At 36.1% G+C, this 20488-nt stretch overlaps 1 protein-coding gene across 2 annotated transcripts in view; it reads right to left on the bottom strand.

Moving 5' to 3' along the window:
• Window positions 1-4575: 4575 nt before the first annotated feature.
• Window positions 4576-20488, bottom strand: part of RIPK2 (receptor interacting serine/threonine kinase 2) — a 28702-nt gene continuing 12789 nt past the window's right edge. Inside the window, exons 2-11 of one of the 2 annotated variants that reach the window (XM_087931487.1) lie at window positions 19377-19530; window positions 18017-18172; window positions 16321-16475; window positions 14565-14614; window positions 14048-14228; window positions 10513-10600; window positions 9667-9762; window positions 8375-8459; window positions 6479-6631; window positions 4576-5179 (exon numbers count right to left, since the gene is read on the bottom strand). In XM_087931487.1, coding sequence (XP_087787613.1) covers window positions 4839-5179; window positions 6479-6631; window positions 8375-8459; window positions 9667-9762; window positions 10513-10600; window positions 14048-14228; window positions 14565-14614; window positions 16321-16475; window positions 18017-18172; window positions 19377-19530 — 1459 coding nt within the window. In that variant the 3' untranslated portion in view covers window positions 4576-4838. The remainder of the gene's footprint in view (window positions 5180-6478; window positions 6632-8374; window positions 8460-9666; window positions 9763-10512; window positions 10601-14047; window positions 14229-14564; window positions 14615-16320; window positions 16476-18016; window positions 18173-19376; window positions 19531-20488) is intronic. The other variant, XM_026706004.2, reaches the window with a different exon arrangement.

Genomic DNA, 20488 nt, shown 5'->3' with positions numbered 1-20488 from the left:
CTACAAGGTCCCTTCCAACTCTTATCTGCTATCTGTGATCATGGGGACACTGTAATAAGTGTCATAAATGGTCATAAATCATTTTTTTCAGTGCCATCATAACTTTGAACAGTCACTAAATAAACTATTGTAAGTCAAGGACTGCCTGCACTTGAACCAGCATCTGCTTCCCAGGACAGGTAGTCCTTGATTTACAACCACAATTGAGCCCAACATTTCTGTTGTTAAGTGACACATTCGTTAAGTGAGTTTTGCCCCATTTTACGACTTTCCTTGCCACATTTGTTTAAGTGAATCATTGTGGTTAATAAGGTAGTAACCCGGTTGTGAAGTAAATCTGGCTTTGCCGTTGACATTGCTTGTCAAAAAATTGCAAAAGGGGATCGCATGTCTCTGGGGCACAGTAAAGGTCATAAATGCAAACCTGTTGCCAAGCCTCTGAATTTTGATCACGTGATCATAGGGAGTTCTACAAAGGTTGTGACTGTGAAAAACGGTCATGAGTCACTTTTGCTCAGTGTCATCGTAACTTTGAACGGTCACTAAATGAACTGCTGTAAGGTAAGGACTACCTGTAGTTGGCTGGTCCTCTGCTTGTAAAGATTATTCTACTCTCCTAAGCCAAGCTAAAAATATACTTCAGAAATAATTGCTGTCTTCTTTCTTCCAAAATAGGCCAATAGCTAGAAGACCCCAGTGGCCATTATTTTTAAAACTGAAAACTTTGACAAGCTACGAATATGTCAAACTGTAAATATATTTGTATCAGACGTCTTCTTGGCATTTAACACGAAGTGTTTGACACTGACATTACATCTATTAACATTACCTTATTTGACTCCTCTCTGCGCTCTGATTCTGTAACAAAATACTAGTAGTGCTAAAGTTCATATCGGAAGACCTGCCCGGTTGGGGTATTTGGGGGTGTTCTTCAGCCTGGTTTGGTACAGCCTTGTTTCAAGGAATTTGATGAAATGTTTATAACAGAACCGAGTAAGAGAGTTGGAAGGGATTTTGGAGGTCTTCTTGTCCACTGCCTACTCAAGCAGGAAACCTTACACGATTTCAGACAAATGGTTGTCCAATCTCTTCTTAAAAACCTCCAGTGTTGGAGAACCCACAACTTATGAAGTCCAGTTGTTCCATTGATTTTTCTCACGGTCATGAAATTTCTCTTTAGGTCTAGGTTGGTTCTTTCCTTGATTCGTTTCCATCCTGTTCAGTGGTAGGATTCAAATTTTTTTATTACTGGTTCTGTGATGTGGCTTGGTGGGCATGACTTGGCTTGGTGGGTGTAGTAGGGGAAGGATACTGCAAAATCTCCATTCCTTCCCCATTCATGGGAGGTTACTGCAAAATCCCCATTCCCTCCCCACCCCACTAACCCGCTTTCCAGCTCCGTTCTCCTGTGCAGGGCAACAAAAGAAGACCCAGCTGATCAGCTGGGACTCGAGAGGCAGAGAATAGATGGGGGCGGGGCCAGTCAGAGGTGGTATTTGCCAGTTCTTCTGAACTACTCAAAATTTCTGCTACCGGTTCTTCAGAACTGGTCAGAACCTGCGGAATACCCCCTCTGATCCTGTTATATGAAACTAGGGAGCTCCATTGGTAGTAATGACTTATTGGATCAGATCTTTTATCTCAAGTGTTTTTCAGAGGGCAGGGGCTTAGATTTCACTGGCAGGCAAACAACATATGCTCTACTCACGTTCGCCAATGTCAGCTGATCTACTTTGTGAATAACAGGGGAAAGTGATTGGCAAAGAAAGTACCAGAAATAAGTGTGCCCCACTTTATCTAGAATGATGACAGTATTCAGGGAGGAGTACCTCAGCAATCCAGCATATGGTTGACATGCAGAAAATACCAGGCTCCATCAAGTAGCATTGCCTTGAGCAGCCATACCCAATCAATTGAAGAGCTTTTCCCAATTCCGGGGGAAATGAATAGATTAGTTAAACCAAGGGTGTAACAAAGTTAGATGACAGTCTTATCTTCATAAGCAGCAAACAGGCATTAGCTGAACATTATTGTGGAATACAAATACAACACATCAAAAGTCAACATTTGTAAGGGTAAAACTTAAGGCTGTAAATGAATATTTGTTTGAAGTTAGGAAAAAACAAATTTATTTTAATACAATTAAATTAAATTAAATACTGGTTATCACTCCATGTAAATTGATTTTGAAGGGATGCTGGGGGCTGCATTTTAGACTTTAGTGGAGTACATGAAACCCCAGAGCCTCAATTGTACATCAACGCATTTATGAAAACATCCCATATGCGTGCTCAAGGATTCTTATAACATTCTTGTCAAGTGGATCAGGATTGTCTCCCATTTTGCAGATAATAAGGAAAGAACTTTGAAGGAACAAGTACCGATTGATTCTTTTGAACTCTGATGTAGGAAAAGACTCCTGGAGAATACAATGGATGGCCAAGGCAGAGTGGTGGTTGGGAGGATCATCAAACAAAACAGAATTTACACTCAAGGCACAAATGACCTGGCTAAAACGATCCTATCTTTACTAAGTAAAGATCTGACACTCTAGAGAAGGCTCCTAAAGTAGGGAAAGGTGGAAGGAAAGAAGAGGACAACCAGCAGTAAGATGGATGGACTCAATTACAGTGGAGATAAGCATACCATTGGAAAGCCTAAAGGACCAGGTTAGAGAAAGTTTGAAAATTTTTTTACCCATATGGTCACCAAAAGTCAGTACTAACTTGATGGTACATAATCAATCAGATGAAATGGAGAGATTTTTGGCTTCCTAACACTGTTTAATAATCTGTAACTTTAGCAATATTTGAACCAAGACCTTCTAAATACATAGAAACAGAATTATGGAGTTGGAATCATTTAATTCATCTTTCAGCCACAATTTGCATTTGTATAAGGAACCGTTGTTTGAATCCTACCAGTCACATGTGAATTAAGATTCTATAAATTAAAAAAAAAACTTGGTTACTAAAGAGCATTATGTAGTCTCTCTTCAGCCATAGCTCTTCTATTACATCAAACTATATTTAGCAGAATCTTTGGTGGCTTAACTGGATAAGAGAGCTTCAAAGGCATTTGTTTACATGATAAATCAGGAATTAATTGTATGATTTTTTTGGGGGGGGGGATTCCTTTGAGTCAAAATGATACCTGGCCACTACCTGGACAGATCCCTGTAGTTTTATTGGCCAGAATTCTGAAGTGAATTGCCACTCTCTTTCCCAGGGTTGTAAAAGTAATTGACTCAAGGTCACCAAGTTGATTCTGTAGCTCCCAAGGCGGAGCTACAACTAGACAGCCACTCTCCCTTTTTCTAGCTCAACATCTAAAGCACTACTCCAGACTGGTTTTATATGTTTCATACATATTTTACATGCTGTAATCTATCCTTGTCCCATTTACCATATAGGTGGACAACTTGGAAGAATCCTTTCCTCTTTTTAGAAGACGCCATTGTTCTCCCCTCTCACTTCTTAACAGAATTAGACTACTAGAGTATGGAATGCAACTTCATTTTATAAAGAGGAGGCTGTCAGGATTCAGGCAGTTATTCCAATTAAATCATGAGCCTCGAGCCACACTCCCAAAACTAAAAAAGATTTATTTGAAGGTACCTGGGCGTAGCCAACTCTGAGTTACGTAATTCACTGTCACCCTTGATCCTACTCCCCCCCCCACCCCTCTGGGTGTATCATCCAACGAAAAATGTCCGTAGCCAAGAGTTATCAATCATGCTCTCCAATTAGATTTTTTCATGGCAGAAGCTTCAATCATCCAATCAGTGTTTGAAGAAAATATGAATGGAATGTACTTTCAATTCCACACTGCTGCCTGCTCTTTGAAACTCCCTCCCTTCTTTCTGTTGTCAACTATAAAGCATGTATACAAAATGTTTTATGAGTTGACTGAGGCATTGTGAGGTAAAATCTCATGTCTGGTTCCCTTCTATTCCTCAGTGTCTTTAAAGTGTTTCTTCTTGAAGCAGAAGTGGCTGTTATAGCCACCTTGTCACACCTACTTTCGAGTTTAGGTATACTGAATTGCTTTCCGTCTTAGCAAAGTATTAATGAATAATTTGAGCTATAATCAATGGGGCCCATATAGATCTTTTCTAAATTCCAGCACAATCCATTTGTACAAGGTTCTACTCTTTGGGGGAATTAATGTTCTTATGCCCTGGGCCAGGCAAATCTGGGCTTGAGATGTTCTTTGAAGATCATGAACAGAGAACATGTCCCTTTCAATAATAACTTACAGACTGCTCTTCCCCACCCCGCCCCCCATTTTACAAAGTTGAAAAACAGTATTGAGTGCATTCCAAAATACATCTGGGGTTTGTTACATTAGGTCTGGTCAATATTCGGCATAGCCAAATAGAGCATGCATATTTTGCTACAAAGCACATGTTCAAAGACAAGCAAATTCATGTGTAAGTGGTTCCTATTCATATAGAATACTTTATAAAGGGTAGTGTTTTAGAACAATCCTATTAATTCACTAACCCAGTAATCCTTCCCTATTTAAAAACAGATTTGATCGACAGAATGCTTCAAAAAAACAGGAAGCCCTACGGAGTTGCCTATTCTTTTGTATTTTATATCCTTTGCATAATTTGTATTTTCTTTTTAATAATTCCACAAAATACAAATTTATTCAGTGAGGAAAGACCAAGTGTGTTGTTATTTTTAAAAATGGTAAGAACATTTGTGTAATACTTTCATTTGCCAGATGCCCTCTCCCTGAGCAAGCAAACTAGGACCTTCAGTTTAGAACCATGCAGCAGAAACATAAAGAGGTACTTCAGAAATAGGAATCCAGATTGCAAGTCCTGACATTTACAGATGCAAAGAAGTGCTCCTGGATGCAGGAGGTATATCTGGATAAGGCTGAAGCCCCATCTGTCGATTATCTTTCAGTTTTTGCACTATGATTCTAGCGACTTCTTCTCCTTGACTGTCAGTAGTATCAAGCAGTTGCCTGACTCTTGAGGTTCTTGTAGGTCTGGTGTTAACGAGTTCATAATCCTCTTTCATGATTAAATCCCTGGAGACAAGGGCATCTAAACACTGGTTAATGCAAGTGTCGGTCATCTGATGGACAATATCCTCTCTTTTAGTTTGGATCCAAGTATGAGCTACAGCAGAATCTTGTGACGGCATAGTCCTGAATATAAAGTCTAATATAGAGAAGAAGCAAAAAAATAAAATAAAAATAAAATCTGACTCAGTCCTAAAATAAAAATAACATCAAACTACACAGAGCAACTTAAGAGAACAGAGCATTTCCTAATTTTTTTAGTATGATACTTCAAAAACAAAACTGTGTCTTTTCACTGTTATTAAAATAAAAGCTGTATTCTCCCATTATTTCCTATATGCCAGCTTTTCCTTCAGCAGATCCTTAATTGTGTTATCTACCTTTTTATCGTATCTGGACACACCAACCATTGCTTTTGTTAGATAAAGATGAGCATTTATGATCACTTGAAGGTGAAAGATGGTAAGGCAGACCACACACATTGTTGCAGTGTGAAAATTCCCAAAGTTTAGACTAACATTTCTATTTTGTTGTTTTACCTAAATATTAGGGTCACCTAAAGCATTTGGAGACTGTTGTTTGGGTATTAAGCACATAGTATGTTTCAAAAATCAGTGTGTCCCACTTTGTGGTTCTCTCCAACGAAAGAGACAATCCTAGTAGAAATATGTCCACATGTTCCAGAAAAAACTGCCTTCTATAATGTACTTCCAAATGTTTTGTATAACATAGCTTACAGAAAGCCTTTTTTTTCTGATTGGTTAAGTTTCTTTTATATGTCCACTTCATTTTTATTATACTCATTTTGTTCTAAATACTATTTTAAGGAACACATTTTAAATGTTATTTAATGTTGTAAATCAAGATGACAAAAGATTAATTATAATCCTCATTCCAAAGTGCGTAGCTGGAGATTTTCAGTCATCCAGATCATGGTTGTCCCAAAGGTGCTTGTTCAAGAGCTGAGGAAGCTTCTTGGATGAGAAGCGAAATGTCTTCAAAGTAAAATCAGAAAGCCCAGTTGCCTCTTGAAAAAGCACCTTTGGTTACAATCCTCATTGTGTAAAACAATCACAAATTCTGCAGTGACATGTAGCTCTCTTCAAAAGTTTCACCTTCTATATACTTTCCATTTTCTTTTACATTCTTAAACTGGGTATAAGCTGAAACCATAAAATGATTAATAGTTACAGTATATCACTATCTGAAGAATTTTATTTCTGATCAATGCTTGTGAGATGGTCAATAATACATTGCCACCAAGAAAAAAAATAGTTTTCTTTTTATAAATGCCCCCCCCCATAACTCTTGCAAATATATAAAAGAGAATAATGCATGCCCATTGGTGAAAATTGTGTTGTTATTTCTAGAGAGCTGATCTAGTTATATAATAAAACAAATTGATCAAGAGTAGGGTTCAAAACTCTCAGCTGCATACCTGGATTAGCTCCTGATATCTGTAGCAAGCCTGGAATGGAATTTGATGAATTAGAACTATCTGTGTTAGATGAGGAACTTTGTTGAGATACGCAAGACTGAGTAATCTGGGAGTGTGGGACATAACTGATCAGCGAGTGTGGTTCATCCTTAACTATCACAAAAGAAAAGTATCTCATTAATTTAAAAAAGTAAAAATAAAAACAAAGCACAAAAAAACCCCAGAACTAGTCCGTCATTTACCTACAATTTACCTACCATCCCAGCCATGCTGCACCACACCAAATGGCTGCACCACAATCAGTAAATTGATTTTTCTTTCTTTCTTTGGGTTCCTCTCATTATCCCAACAAAAAAAGTTATTTTTATAAACCTAAAAGCACTTTTGTTCTCCTGAAATATAATCTGGTATCTTCCAAACGTGTTGCACTGTACAGTACGGCTGTTGGTAGTATAGTTGGCAGTGCTACTCATAGATGAGACCAGCTGCAGCCCAATGGGTTGCAATCAAATTCATAAATCAGAAAGACAGGATAGAAGGAAGGACAAATGGATTGAAAAAGAAAGCAGGGAGATCAAAACCAGAACAAAATGCAAAACCATAATGTGATTGTTATTTATAGCTGCAACCAAATTTGTGATTTCTTGTTGGTATTTTGGTTTTTTTTTGGCTAGAAAACCAAATGTTGCATCTTGACATAGTGAGACTGAACTTCCTTTTAATTCTACAGATCTAAGATAAAACTACCTTTTATTACACAAATTTATTTTTATTTAAAACAATATAGTAGAAATCTATATATCTATCCACAGAATACTTTAGAAAGAACACTGATTATTGTAGAATACAGATAGTCCTCAACATGATCACAATTGAACCCAAAATTTCTGAGGGTAAGTGAGGCATTTGTTAAGTGAATTTCACCCCATTTTACAACCTTGTCACAATTGTTACGTGAATCACTGCAGATGTTCAAATAATAACATTGTTGCTATGTGAATCTAGTTTCCCCATAGACTTTGCTTGTCAGAAGGTCATAAAAAGTGAGCACCTGATCCCAGGACACTGCAACCATCATAAATATGGCTCAGTTGCCAAGTGTCTGAATTTTAATCACATCACCATGTGGATGCTGCAAAGGTTCTAAGTGTGAAAAATGGTCTTAAGTCACTTTTCTCAATGACATTGTAACTTTGAACGGTCACCAAATGAACTATTTAATTCGAGGATCACTTGAACCAGTCTTGTCCACTTGTACAAATCTTATCCTGGATAGTATGCTATTGGCTCAACTCTCTTTTGGTCCAATCTGTTAACAACATTCTGTGAACCAGAGAGACACTATCTAATTATGCTGCACTCATAAGAGTTGAGGGCAGTGGTGGGATGCTGCCGGTTAGTTGAGACAATCAGATGGCCCTGCTCACCCGCCCCATCCTGTCCTATATTTTTCAGCTCAGCTGATTTGTGTGGCACAGTGGATTTCCGCACCTCAGCTTTTTACTTACCGGGGCTGCCCTAGAAGTTAAGCTGTAGAGGTCAAAATTGGTGATTTTTGAATGCTGCCTGTGAAGAAGAAGAAGTCATTAAACCAGTTGCAGCCCACCACTGGCTGAGGGGTCCTTGGTGATCTCTGAGCTTGGTTTTTTTTTCTTTTCTTGCAGATGGTTCATTACCCAAACTAAGTAAAATCATCAGTACTAGTCTGAAGACTCTAGCACTGATAACGTTGCCTACTTTGGGTAATGATACGCCTTTAAGAAAACAACCAAGCTCCGAAAACACAGGGAGCCCTCATTTGAACCCTGAGCTGCAAACATTCTCCTTTATTGTTATCCATAAGAGGATTATGTAATTTGCCTATGATCAAACTGCAATTGTGTGAAGAGGACATACCATCTGAAAGGAGGTTGCATGGTTTTGATATATTTTTGGGAACACTTGATGGATAAGATTGATCATCTTGGGATGAACAGGAATTCTGGAAAGAAAGGAATCACATGGAATAGAGATTTTTGGTTTAATTTTTTCAATTGGTAAAATTTAGCAAACAAGTACAATGAACCCAAAATGAACTGGTGATTATGCTAGATATACAGTATTTAAAGCCTTACTTACACGTCAGTAATTAAAACAAACATACACACACAAAGAAAAACCTACTACGAAATGATAAAAGAAATCGTATTTCCATTTTACAGAGTTATCTGCTCTTCTTCAAAGATCTGTGGTGTTTCTCTGTGATTTCCCCAAAGAGAAAAGCCATTTTTCCTCTTTTAAAAATTTCTAGGAAGGATGCTATTTCTTAAATGTGGTACAAATTCCCATTGTACAATACAATCAAATCAGACAGGTAATGCAGCAGGAGGCAGCCTAACGCCACTTGATACGGTGTGTAAAGTTTCTCCCCACCCTCTTCCCGAAGAAAACTTTAAAAAAGTGTTTTTGGCTATTTGATCTTTAAAGGATGAGCCCTTCCAAAGTTCAGAAATTTTCACACAGGCATTTTCCAAACCCTTTTTGGAGGTTAAACAGCATACAGAGTATCAGCTACTGACTGATTGAAATGACTCTCAGTGTTAGATATTTTTCAATGTCTTCAACAGAGGAATGTATTAGACATGCAAATATTATATAGTTTCTGACTGTAAACGCTAGAAGATTTGTTTATTTCAAGGACAATAGTGGTCTGAAGACACCACTTCATGCCTAGATTTAATCCCAGTTTTACCTTTTGGAATCTATTCTTTTTAAAATTCATACTTGTTGTGTGGCATTCAAACATGAAGCAGGCATCCTCCTGTATCATAGTATGATAAGCAGGGACCATGTTGGGCATTTGCCATTTATCAGAGCTTATCTCCTGCCTTGGTGGTGGTGGTGGGTGTCTATGAATATGCTAATTTATAGGTGTGCCTATGATTAACATAGTATAAAGTTGTTAGCTATCCCCTGAAAGAACCTCAACAAAGGTCTGAAATGCTGAAATCCTTGGCAAAGAGCTCATTGTTTAGCTCATCATAAACCTTTGCATCACTGGATGAAACATGTTTCAACCCAATATAGTTTACAAATGAAATAATCATGTATTTTTTCTGACTCTCTACAAAACTGAGCACTAATCTTTGGCAAAAAAATAGTTTAACCATATTAAGATGTTTATGATAATAATAGAAAAAATGTTTTACCTGTTGTATACTAGTGTTCAGTGGTATATTTAAAGACATTGATTCATCATTGGATATCTTGTTAGGCAAATGAACACAACTCCACTCATAGTGTTCCTGAAGGAGACATTGGCATAAAACAAAACGGTGTTATGAAATCGAAGCATAATTATGAGACAAAATACCCAAGAATCCTGCATCTGAGTAAGGGTATGTGGGAGAACACAATTTGGGATATGTGCTCACTCACGTACAGCCAACTGCTTGCAAAGATTTTTATTGTTTAACACAGCAATACATAGAATTTATTTTATAAATAAACTATAATTTATAATTTTTATATTATATAAATATATTGAAATATAACAAAAATAAACAATACATAAGGAAATGGACAGGATGTCTATGGAGATTCTCAGTCATCTAGGTCATAGTTGTCCCAAAGGTGCTTTTTCAAGAGGCAACCAGACTTTCTGGTTTTTCTTTGAAGATGTTTTGCTTCTCATCCAAGAAGATTCTGAGGTTTCTTGGATGAGAAGCAAAGTGTCTTCAAAGAAAAACAAGAAAGTCACATTGCCTCTTGAAAAAGCACCTTTGGGACAAATGGACAGTATATCTCTTTAGCTAAACATGCTTACAGTTCTATCTGTAATCAGGTACCCCACCAGGGTAGTTTTCTGATTATAAATATCTCCATGGTCTTATGATCCCATAAGCTCCCATATATCTTAGTATATAATTCAGACTGGGCAAGCGAACGTCTGCATATGGTTAATAGTATGAGAATTCCAACTTCAGATACATGGATAGCCACTTTCTTTTGGGGAATAATTTCTATTCATAATAGATTATAATATGAGCACTTACTTTGGCCCTCTTTAAATCTATTACTGCTTCAAGCATAGGTATCTCTTCAAAGGTCCTCATCACAGATTCAAGATCTATTAAGCACCCTAAACAAAGATACTCACTATTAGGTCTCTTAACAGAAAGTTTAAATTATGGAAATTACATTCCTGAAAAATATTTTAAAGCATACTCTCTAAGGCCAATTTGAAGGATGTCAAAACCAACTATTCCTGGATAAAACTAGATAGTAATACATCTTATATATCCAACAGATAGGGAACAATTAATGTCTATTAGTTGTTTGACATTTTAACACAATTACCCTAAGAGATTTGGACTCCAGAAAGCCTTAATGTTCTCCCAGGCCTTAGGGTAGGATGAATTGAATTCCTTGTAGATATGTTATATATTATTGTGTTAAACAGTCACACAGATTTGCCGTTTTGCTTATTTTTCTTATGGAGTGCTTTATTTATTTATCATTTATCTTATTATTTTGCTTATCTTACTGTGTTTGTTTGTTTTTAATATTGTGAGTTGACATGTTACATAAGTAAACAGTGTGTATATTTCGCTTGAAACATTGCTTTCAGGTTCACCAAACTTTACTTAAACTTTGGTATTAACAGAATTACAATCCCAGCCATGTTGTGTCTCCTATCTCTCCCTCCCCACTCCCTTCCCCAGTCCAATTGAACAGGATGAACCTATAACCTGCCAGACCCCACCTGTGTGAACTGTATCATCATCTCGAAGATTTTCACAAATAAGGTAAAATGAATCTCCATCATACAAGCAGTCCTAGAGGCAACATGAAGGCATTCCAAAGATAGCGCACTGGATGATCACAGTGGCAACTATAGCTTGTTTTCTCTTCCTTCATCCTCCATTTCTTCAAGCTTACTCTGTTTAGATATTCTTGTGAGAATAGGAATATTGCATTGCATGTCTTGGAACTGTAGTGTTAACATTATTTCACATAATTACTATTTTAGTGAGTGCTTAATGCTGGTTAAAATTAAGTATGTTCCGATAAACTTATATTACAATGTGATAATGCATTATTTCAGATACTACATGAACTAAACTGAAATTATTGCATGGACCTTGCTTATAACTGATTCAGACTAAAGTGACTTAACATAGAAGTTAAGAAATCAAATGTTTTTGATTTCAAAACTTTCCAGAAAAATGTCCTGTCATATCATATTCTGAAACCTGCTTACTCAAACAAAGAAAATGTTGGCAAGAGATTTAAATCTCTTAAATCTTAAGAAATTCACCAAATTATTATTATTATTTAGTTTCACCAAAACTGAACAAAAAACAAGGTTAAGGCTTCTGATGTTATAATTTAAAAGATGACTTTTAGAGTTTTCCCTCTTAATAAAAAAAAAAAAGAAAAAATACTGAATGAACACACCAAATCACAATCTACAATCTTGGTATGATTTTAAGAGCCTTTCAGTACTGAATAACTGCCATGGACAGTTTGCTGAGCACATAGCCAGAACAGAAACCAGGAAATATCAGGGTTAAGAATTTGCATGCAACAAACATATAACATGCTTTAGGTATGCTGCAGAGTATGGGTAGAATCATATTGACACGTTCACTCTTTTCAGTCACTCCAGTGAAATTGGATAATCAGGCTACAATACAGAAGCAACCCTCCCATTCAAACACATATTTTCACATTTAAGAACAGATTTTTACGCTTTAGGTGCCTAAAACCAAGGGCCCAGATCATACAGACAGCTCTATTTCTATTCATACAATTGCAGAAAGCCTCTCAATCAGCTAAATGCATGAAAATTGGGAAGAGAAGAAAACCAAGGTTCCATTTTTCATCAATTTGGAATGCCTATACATATGCAAGTAAATGCCTGGAGGGTGTGAGAACCTCCCTAATACACTGGAAACATGTATTATCTGCTGCTTTTTTTTAATTGTCAAGAAAAGTCCATCTTTCAATCTATTCTTTGCTATTCTATAAATAGAAATACTGAGCAAAACTGAGTATTCATATAAAAATTGTTCTAGCCGTTTCTAAGTCTAGAATACTGACACTAGAACTTTTCTGACTTGTATGCCAATATAAAATACATGAATATAAGTAGTCCTTAATTTACAATCAGCTGCTTAGCAACTGTTGAATTAATGACCGACCCGAAAAAAGGGACTTATGACTTGGATGTGAAATAAAAGTTAGTCACACGATTGAACTTCGAGCACTCAACAACACGGTTGCATTTATGGCCGTTACTGGAGCGTCATTTGCAGTTGTATTTTACAATGGTTTTGCTGAAAACTGGAACTTGCTTCCAGATTTTGGCAAAACTGCACCCATAGTGAACCTTTGTTTCCTTAATGACTGCTGCAAAAAAGTCAAATGAATGACTCTTTTTATGACCACTGCGATATATCACTGTCATCAGCAGACTCCATTATGGTTGTATGTTAAGGACTACCTTTACCCAAGGAAGCAACCAGATTGCTTTCTATGTATTCACCCTATTTAAATTTAAATATTAAAAAATTATATAAATTGACTATGATAATATAGTATTAGTTGTGACATCAATGGCTTTCTGAATCCATACCAGATATCTGATTAGTACAAATGTATCCATTATTATTGGATGGTTGTGTTACTGTTTGGGTTGTTCTAAAGCACTAACTAAACAATTTTACAAACGAACCATCATAAAATTAGCCACAGACTTTCTATCTCAGTTCTGCACAGCAGGGCTGTGCAGAGACAGCAGCCACATGGGACTAAGATCTGATTGCTTTAAAGGTTCAAGAAGAGGTCCTTCACTCATGCTCACATGCTTGGAGAGTTACCGTTTTTATTCCTCCATGTCTAGCAACTGTCTCAGTTTTGCAATTCAGCTGTAAAATGGGAAAAAGAGTAACCATAACCCCACTGATGGTTTAAAAAGGCACAAGGAAGACTTGCTTGACTGAGCAACTTTCAATGAATTGATAATCTCAAAACTTCCTTCTGCAATTGAATCACAAAATAAATACAGGGCTACCTATTAGGTGGACATTTCCCCTTAGTCAACAAGCCTGTACAGGATTACAATGTTTAAGGGGAAAAGGTGCTTCAGGATTTTATTGGTCATGGACCGAGCATTGGCCCACAACATGTATTTTTGTCTGTTTGGAATGGAAAGTGTGGCCATGTGACTCCAGGAAAAAGCACAGCTGTTTTAACAAGGTGTTGGCTAATGTTCCACCAAAGCTTCTTTGTCCATTGAATCCAGCCATTGAATCCCATCCAGGTGATGGAAAAGACCTACCTACCTATTTTTATAATGGTAAAATAAAGCTTAAAGGCCAATGCAAGTTATACTTAATAACTTTAATAGACAAATAAAAGCAATCCCAAGTAATACCTGAGATGCTTCCAGCCGTTGAACAGTCTTGAACATGGTGTTCTAGTGTGGCTTTTCCTCCATAGAGTTGATAGGGGAGCAAGAGAAGCACTTCAGCAAGTGCAACAAATATACAACAGCAGAGTGTAGCCAGAGCTTCTGAATTAGCTGTCATATAGAGAAACTCACTTGAAAAAGATGGTCTTTCCTCTGGATTGGGTGCCCAAGCAGATTCCATTAAAGACACCACCAATTCTCGGTAAGGAATATCAAGGGGCAAAGTCTCTTCCCCAACATCTGGACGCTTCCCTTGTGACATGCTAAACATAATTTGCAAGTAATGTATAACGTCTGCAAAAGTCAATACATGCATGTCTTAGAAATATATATGTGTATTTCTTCCAATTTTAGAAATTGAAACATAAGTAATAAATTCATATTTTAAATAATATTGTGATCTAACCTAATTTAGAAATTTTAAATGCAAAATAATTATCCTGCCCTTCGTACTAATATTCTGCAATATGTGGTATTTTTATTACAATACAATAGTATAATACAATATAAGCTTAAGACAAAGGGGAAACAATGGTCTTTAAAAATACTATTCTACATTAATCTAAATTTTAACAGGTTATTTTAACTCAGCTATTCTTTAACAGAATTAGATAAAGACAAAAATCTGACCTTCAAATGGTTTTTTTCTTGACATCACTTCCCACATAATAATGGCATAGCTGTTACAAACAAAAATGCATCTTAGTATGTATTTTTATATTTGCTATTTTTCCCCAAGGCAAAATAATCTCAGTAAAATGAAAATATCCCAGTTACTCTTGTTTTGTGGGAAATCTACGTCCCAACCCAACAACAAAGCAAGGATATTAGTGTTCGAAATATTCTCAGTGACTAGTTGGGACAAATACCTTTGGTATCTTAAAAACACAGTAATTTCTTTTTATATTCAACATTTGTGTAAATACATACATACATACATACATACATACACACACACACACATACACATATATATACATACATAAAATAGACCTATTACACCTAATACAAATACAAGGATACTTTTTCAAATGTTATTTAAATATTAATTATATCAATTGCATTCTTGTATCAGTATATCCCTCACCTACTAGAAATTAAATAGAGTACATTTTAGATTTCCATGCTAATTCTATTCTTATGTAGCCATAAAAGAATCTTTGGAAGTTTTCACATCTATATTTTATTGAATACATCCCCTTTTTGTATACATTTAGCAAAAAGTCCTTCCATACAAGATACGGCATCTTAAAATCAGAAGCTGACTTTTTTCAAGAACATGTGATTAAGATGAACATACATCCAAATGCCTAGGATTAAACTTTTCTTTATTTAAAATGAAAGCAATGTTTTTGAAAATATGCAGGAAACTGTGTTGAAAGAGAAGATAAAGCAGTTCTTTCAGCAAATCAGAGGTTATTGTGAGAGCTGGATGTAGTCTTTGGATAGGTATCATTGTTGCTAATATAATAGTAATAGATGCATAATAGAATTCTTTATTGGCCAAGTGTGATTGGACACACAAGGAATTTGTCTTGGTGCAAATGCTCTCAGTGTACGTAAAAAATACATTTGTCAAGAATCATAAGGCACAACAACACTTAATAATAACCATAGGGTACAATATGCATGCACAAAACACTGGAAGTCAAAGTCCTTAATGAAATATGTAAACTCTATACCTTGACTTACACATTGTTAGTTAATACTCCTGCAAAAATTCTCTGAAGGGTAGCTTTTCACTAAATTAAAAATGCTTGAGTTGCTTTAAGTAACCTAAAAAGGGTTAAAATGTTCCTTTCAAGAGGCTAGTAATAATAAGTTTGGATTAACATTTTTGTGACCCTATTTCACAATAAGATGCAGGTGTGTGTGTGTGCTATTTGAAACTTAGGGATGAATTTTCCAAGCATGTGTACAATACAAAGCCTGAGAGAAGGCATGCATGAAAAAAGCTTGCATATTGCAAGACATAACAGGATGGCAAAGTCATAATTGTATACAGGAACCCATTCTTAAATTGTCTCTAGAGGCACTTTAAAAATTTAATGAAACTGACTGGCAAATACCAGATACAAAAGTGCATTGGTTTTGCTGACTGCTATTGAACAAGAAAAGAAAAGAAATATATACCAAATAATACATAGCTGATCAGAAACACCACTAAGAAAACAATCTTCCTAATGAAAAAAATGCTGTCCTAAACCTCCAAAAAGAAGTATGAAGTATTTCTATGCAGACTGAGACACCAAAGTATACAACATTTTGGGCCTTTAAATCTCACTGCATTTTACATATGTTATTTGTAATGCCCAATATGGCTAATTTTTTAAATTTTAAAAAATAAGCACACGCTGTTCTGAAAAACCATAATAGAATAATATACCTGTATATATCATGCTTTACACTTGAACATATTTTGCTGGTATCATAACATTCAGGTGGTATGTAAATGATGGTCCCTCCCTCAGACATTGATTTATCTCCTTTTGAAAGTGACATGGACACCATGCGCCACTTTGATAAACCAAAATCTGCAATCTGAAAGACGGAAAAGAAGCTCAGGTCACCATGTGCAGCTCAGAGACACAAAGGCTTAGGCCCATTAAAAATATCTACTTTGGTCAAAGAAAGGCTCCTTTTATGAGAAGCAGCTTATTTTTTTAACAAAACCTTTAAATTGCAACAATTATTTCAAAAAGGTGAGGAAGAAATGGCAGGCAGATCAGAAAACAAAAGGGACTGACTGATTAAAGAATGAAACCATAAAATACTTTTTGTGAGAATTTGTTAAGCTAGGTAATATGGAAATTGCCAGCATCACATGTGTGTGTGTGTGTGTGTGTACACAAACACACACACACACACACAAAATATGCCACTTGCTTTACTAGACATACTTTTAAGTCATTAGACTAACCTTGAGCAGAGTTCAAATTTACCAACAGCAATGTTTTATGTTATAAAACTAGAATCATGGTCACCACAAGCCTTCTTAAAGTTCTCATTCAGTAAGTGGTGATTTTTACTTCCCTTTTAAGACATAAATCTGAGCAATGCAATTGTCTTCTAAGACACAATATTGTTTTTCTGTATATCAATCACACAAATGAATTAGAAAATTGAAAGGAAATTTAATAAATTTGCAAACTTCTAAAAATATGATATGTAGAAAAGAAGATGGAAACTGATCTCTGTTGAAATTCAAGGGGAGGACTAGGATTAACAGGTTAAAATTAAAAGAAAGGAGATCAACATTATTAGGAGGAGTTTTCTGATAAGAGCTGTTAAACAGTGGAATAGGCTAGAACAGGGGTGTCCAACCTTGACAACTTTAAGACTTGTGGATTCAACTCCCAGAATTCCTCAGCCAGCAAAGCTGGCTGAGGAATTCTGGGAGTTGAAGTCCACAAGTTTTAAAGTTGCCAAGGTTGGACACCCCAGGGCTAGAACAATGGGGGATTCCCCTCAATGGAGGTTTTCAAACAGTGGCTGAAGTTGCTTGTTAGGGTAGTTAGTAGATTTCACTCATGCATAGTGAATATATAAAAAAGAGACAAGGGTTCAAAGACATGATATTGTGCTTGCCATCTGCTGCAGATGCCTCTGTACCACACTGAGCAGGGAACTGAGCTAGATGACTATAAGGTTTCACTCAAACAATAAAACTAGGAAAACTGGATTAAAAAATAAACTACTTGAATATATAGTCAATTAAGCGGATTGTTTTTAAATTGGCAAAATTCTTTAAATTGGCAAAGAATTTGGGAATATTCAGTACAAATCTAACTGAAATAAAATTGTAATTATAGCTTTCTCCTTTTCATTTTCAAAGGATTTAGCAGTGGAACAGCTTCAAAGGACTTCTGGTAAAACTTGGCATAATTTTAGGAAGTAGGACTCGGGATACTTCAAGTGTAAAATGCTCGTGTCTTATCTCTTTCTCTCTGATTTTTTGTGCTGTCCATCTCTTCTCAACATTGATCTGTCTTATCTCACTTATGTGCAAGATTTTTCTCTGTACTGTAAAGTTTCTACCCCTAATTTTTCCACTTCTTCTCTGTAGAAGAGCCCAGCCTTACCTTAACATGGAACTCACTGTCAAGTAAAATATTCTGGGTCTTCAAATCATGGTGCATGAGTGGAGGACTCAGGTTGTGAAGATAATTTACTCCCAAAGCAATTTCATACAAAATGCGATACCTGAGTGACCAAGCAATGTCGGGATAGATGTTTTTCTATTTAGAAGAGAGGAAGAACACAACACATGGCGATACAGAGAGACAGACTGGAACGGTTGAAAGAGCATCTTGAAACTAGCTGATCTACCGGCTTATGTATTTATTTATTAAATTTTAAAACCACCCATCTCCCTCACAGACAGACTCTGAGTGCTGTACAAGGATGATTAAAATGTTAAAAGTTAATTAAAAGGTGGGGAGATCTTTTCAGGGCACTAACCAGCCCCACAGCTATGTGTGTCTCTGTGAGCTCCAAGCAAAGCAGTAGAGCCATGTTTTCCAACCTTTGCAAAAGGCCAGGAGAATTGGGGTCTACCTCACGTGGGGCGGGGAGAATGTTCCAAGGCCAACACAGAGAAGGCTCTTTTTTGGACTCTAGCAGTCAGAATTCTTTAGCTGACAAGGCCTTCATCATAATTTCTCCCTGATTGACAGGATGGGATGGGCTATGTAATGGGATACTATGGATAAAATGTAGCACTCTCTGGTCAGCAAATTTTGCCCACAGTCAGGAGTTCGAACCTAAATAGCTGAAGGTTGACTCAGCCTTCTATCTTTCTGAGATCAGTAAAATGAGGACTCAACTTGTTCGGAGAAATATGTTGACATTGTAAACTGACCAGAGAGTGCTATAAAACACTGTGGAGCGGAATATAACTCTAAGTGCTATTACCATTGCTATTGTCAAGATAACCTGAAGACGTCTTCCTTAAATCACCAAGAACTGACCTCAACTAGGTTAACACCTTTATCCTTTACCAATTGCCCAGTTTATTTACGTACACAATAATTAAAACTTCCAATTAAAAATTAATAAAATTAATTGCACAACAAAAACTATTTCACATTCATTCTCAATCTATAACAATGTTTTGAACATAATAAAGAAAAAAAATGATATGTTCTGGAGAATGGCTATATTCAGTAGCTTTTTAGAGATTCCCTAAAAGCACTTTTCATTCCATATCAATGCATGAAGATGGGGAACTTGTTCTCAAATTTCTGGACTAAGACACAACACTGGTTAGAACATGTGCTCTTCTTCTTTCTGATGCATTAAGTTAACTCAGTGTTTCTCAGCTTCAGAAGAAAATATGTGCACTTCAATTCCCAGAATTCCCCAGCAAATATAAGTTAGGGTTTCCATATTTTAAAATTAATAAAGTATCTCTATATGCTTGCTACAATTGTGCATACTTACCTCATATAAAAGTTGGTTCAGTGATCCATTAGGCATATATTCTGTCACAATACCCAGAAACTGAGGTTCATTGCAAATTCCCAAAATTGGCAGAATGTAACTGAACCTTGCCTGATGTAAAATTTCAGCTTCTTTTAAGAGACTGTCTCTCTCACTATAAGAATAAATGGCAAAACAATAGTCAGATTTACTTATCTTCCAGGTAATAGTACTTAAAATGTACATTGTGGAAAGACAAGGTTAAAGGAAAATAATGAAAGGCTTGTTTACATATTAATTTATTTAAATGTGTCCTTTGTCTTTGCATCTAAGTCAAAATATACAGTTGTTTTCAATTCTTTTCCAAGGATTTTCATTTTGAAGATAGTCTTACTTTTGTTCGTCATTCTTTGGAGTATAGCAAACTATATTTCCTACAGATTTATACATTTTTACCTTAAAATCAGTCCTAGCAAGTTTGTTCAGACATCAAGGGAATTTAGAATTTTAAACTGGGACCAAATCATAACATGAATTTCTGCTTCCATTTTAGGTGTGAATAAAAGTGCTGTTTGAAAATGTTAGCTTCTTTTTTGTATTTCCAACTATTGTCTGTTTTATTGAAACAAGCCGGCTGCAAACTAAATATTAATGATCATTAAAAAAAAGTTAGGGATAACTAGTTTTATTTGACATAATGCCGAAGGGTACATACAAGATATCTGCATCTTGTTTCTGTGATGAAAACTTAGTGCCTCTTCTTTGTGAGAACTAGAATTTTGGTTCTAATAAAGGCATCCAAATTATAATTATCTTCCGATAGTCATTTCATGTCTCCAATTCATCTGATATGATGACCATATTTGGGCTGCAGAATCAAGATGACGAACAGATACAGCAAAGAGAATCATCTTTGCTGCCTTCTACTGGTAGTTTGCATTTTTCCCAGTCTAGGCACAATAATTGAATTATTAATTGCTACAAAGCTGGTGTGGTTGTGCCATTGTGTAATAGGGGAGCTGAGTACAATCCTCAAAACTAGAGCTTTGTAATTTAGAAAACAGTAACATATAAGACTCAAGACAAAGTAGTAATGCATTTAGAACAGGTGTGTCAAACGTGCAGCATCACGG

This window comes from Pseudonaja textilis, chromosome 3 (assembly GCF_049901715.1).
Source record: "Pseudonaja textilis isolate UNSWEBS1 chromosome 3, rPseTex1.2, whole genome shotgun sequence".
NCBI lineage: Eukaryota > Metazoa > Chordata > Lepidosauria > Squamata > Elapidae > Pseudonaja > Pseudonaja textilis.
The sequence above is the reverse complement of the archived record's forward strand: the minus strand, read 5'-3'. Positions and strand labels throughout refer to the sequence as shown.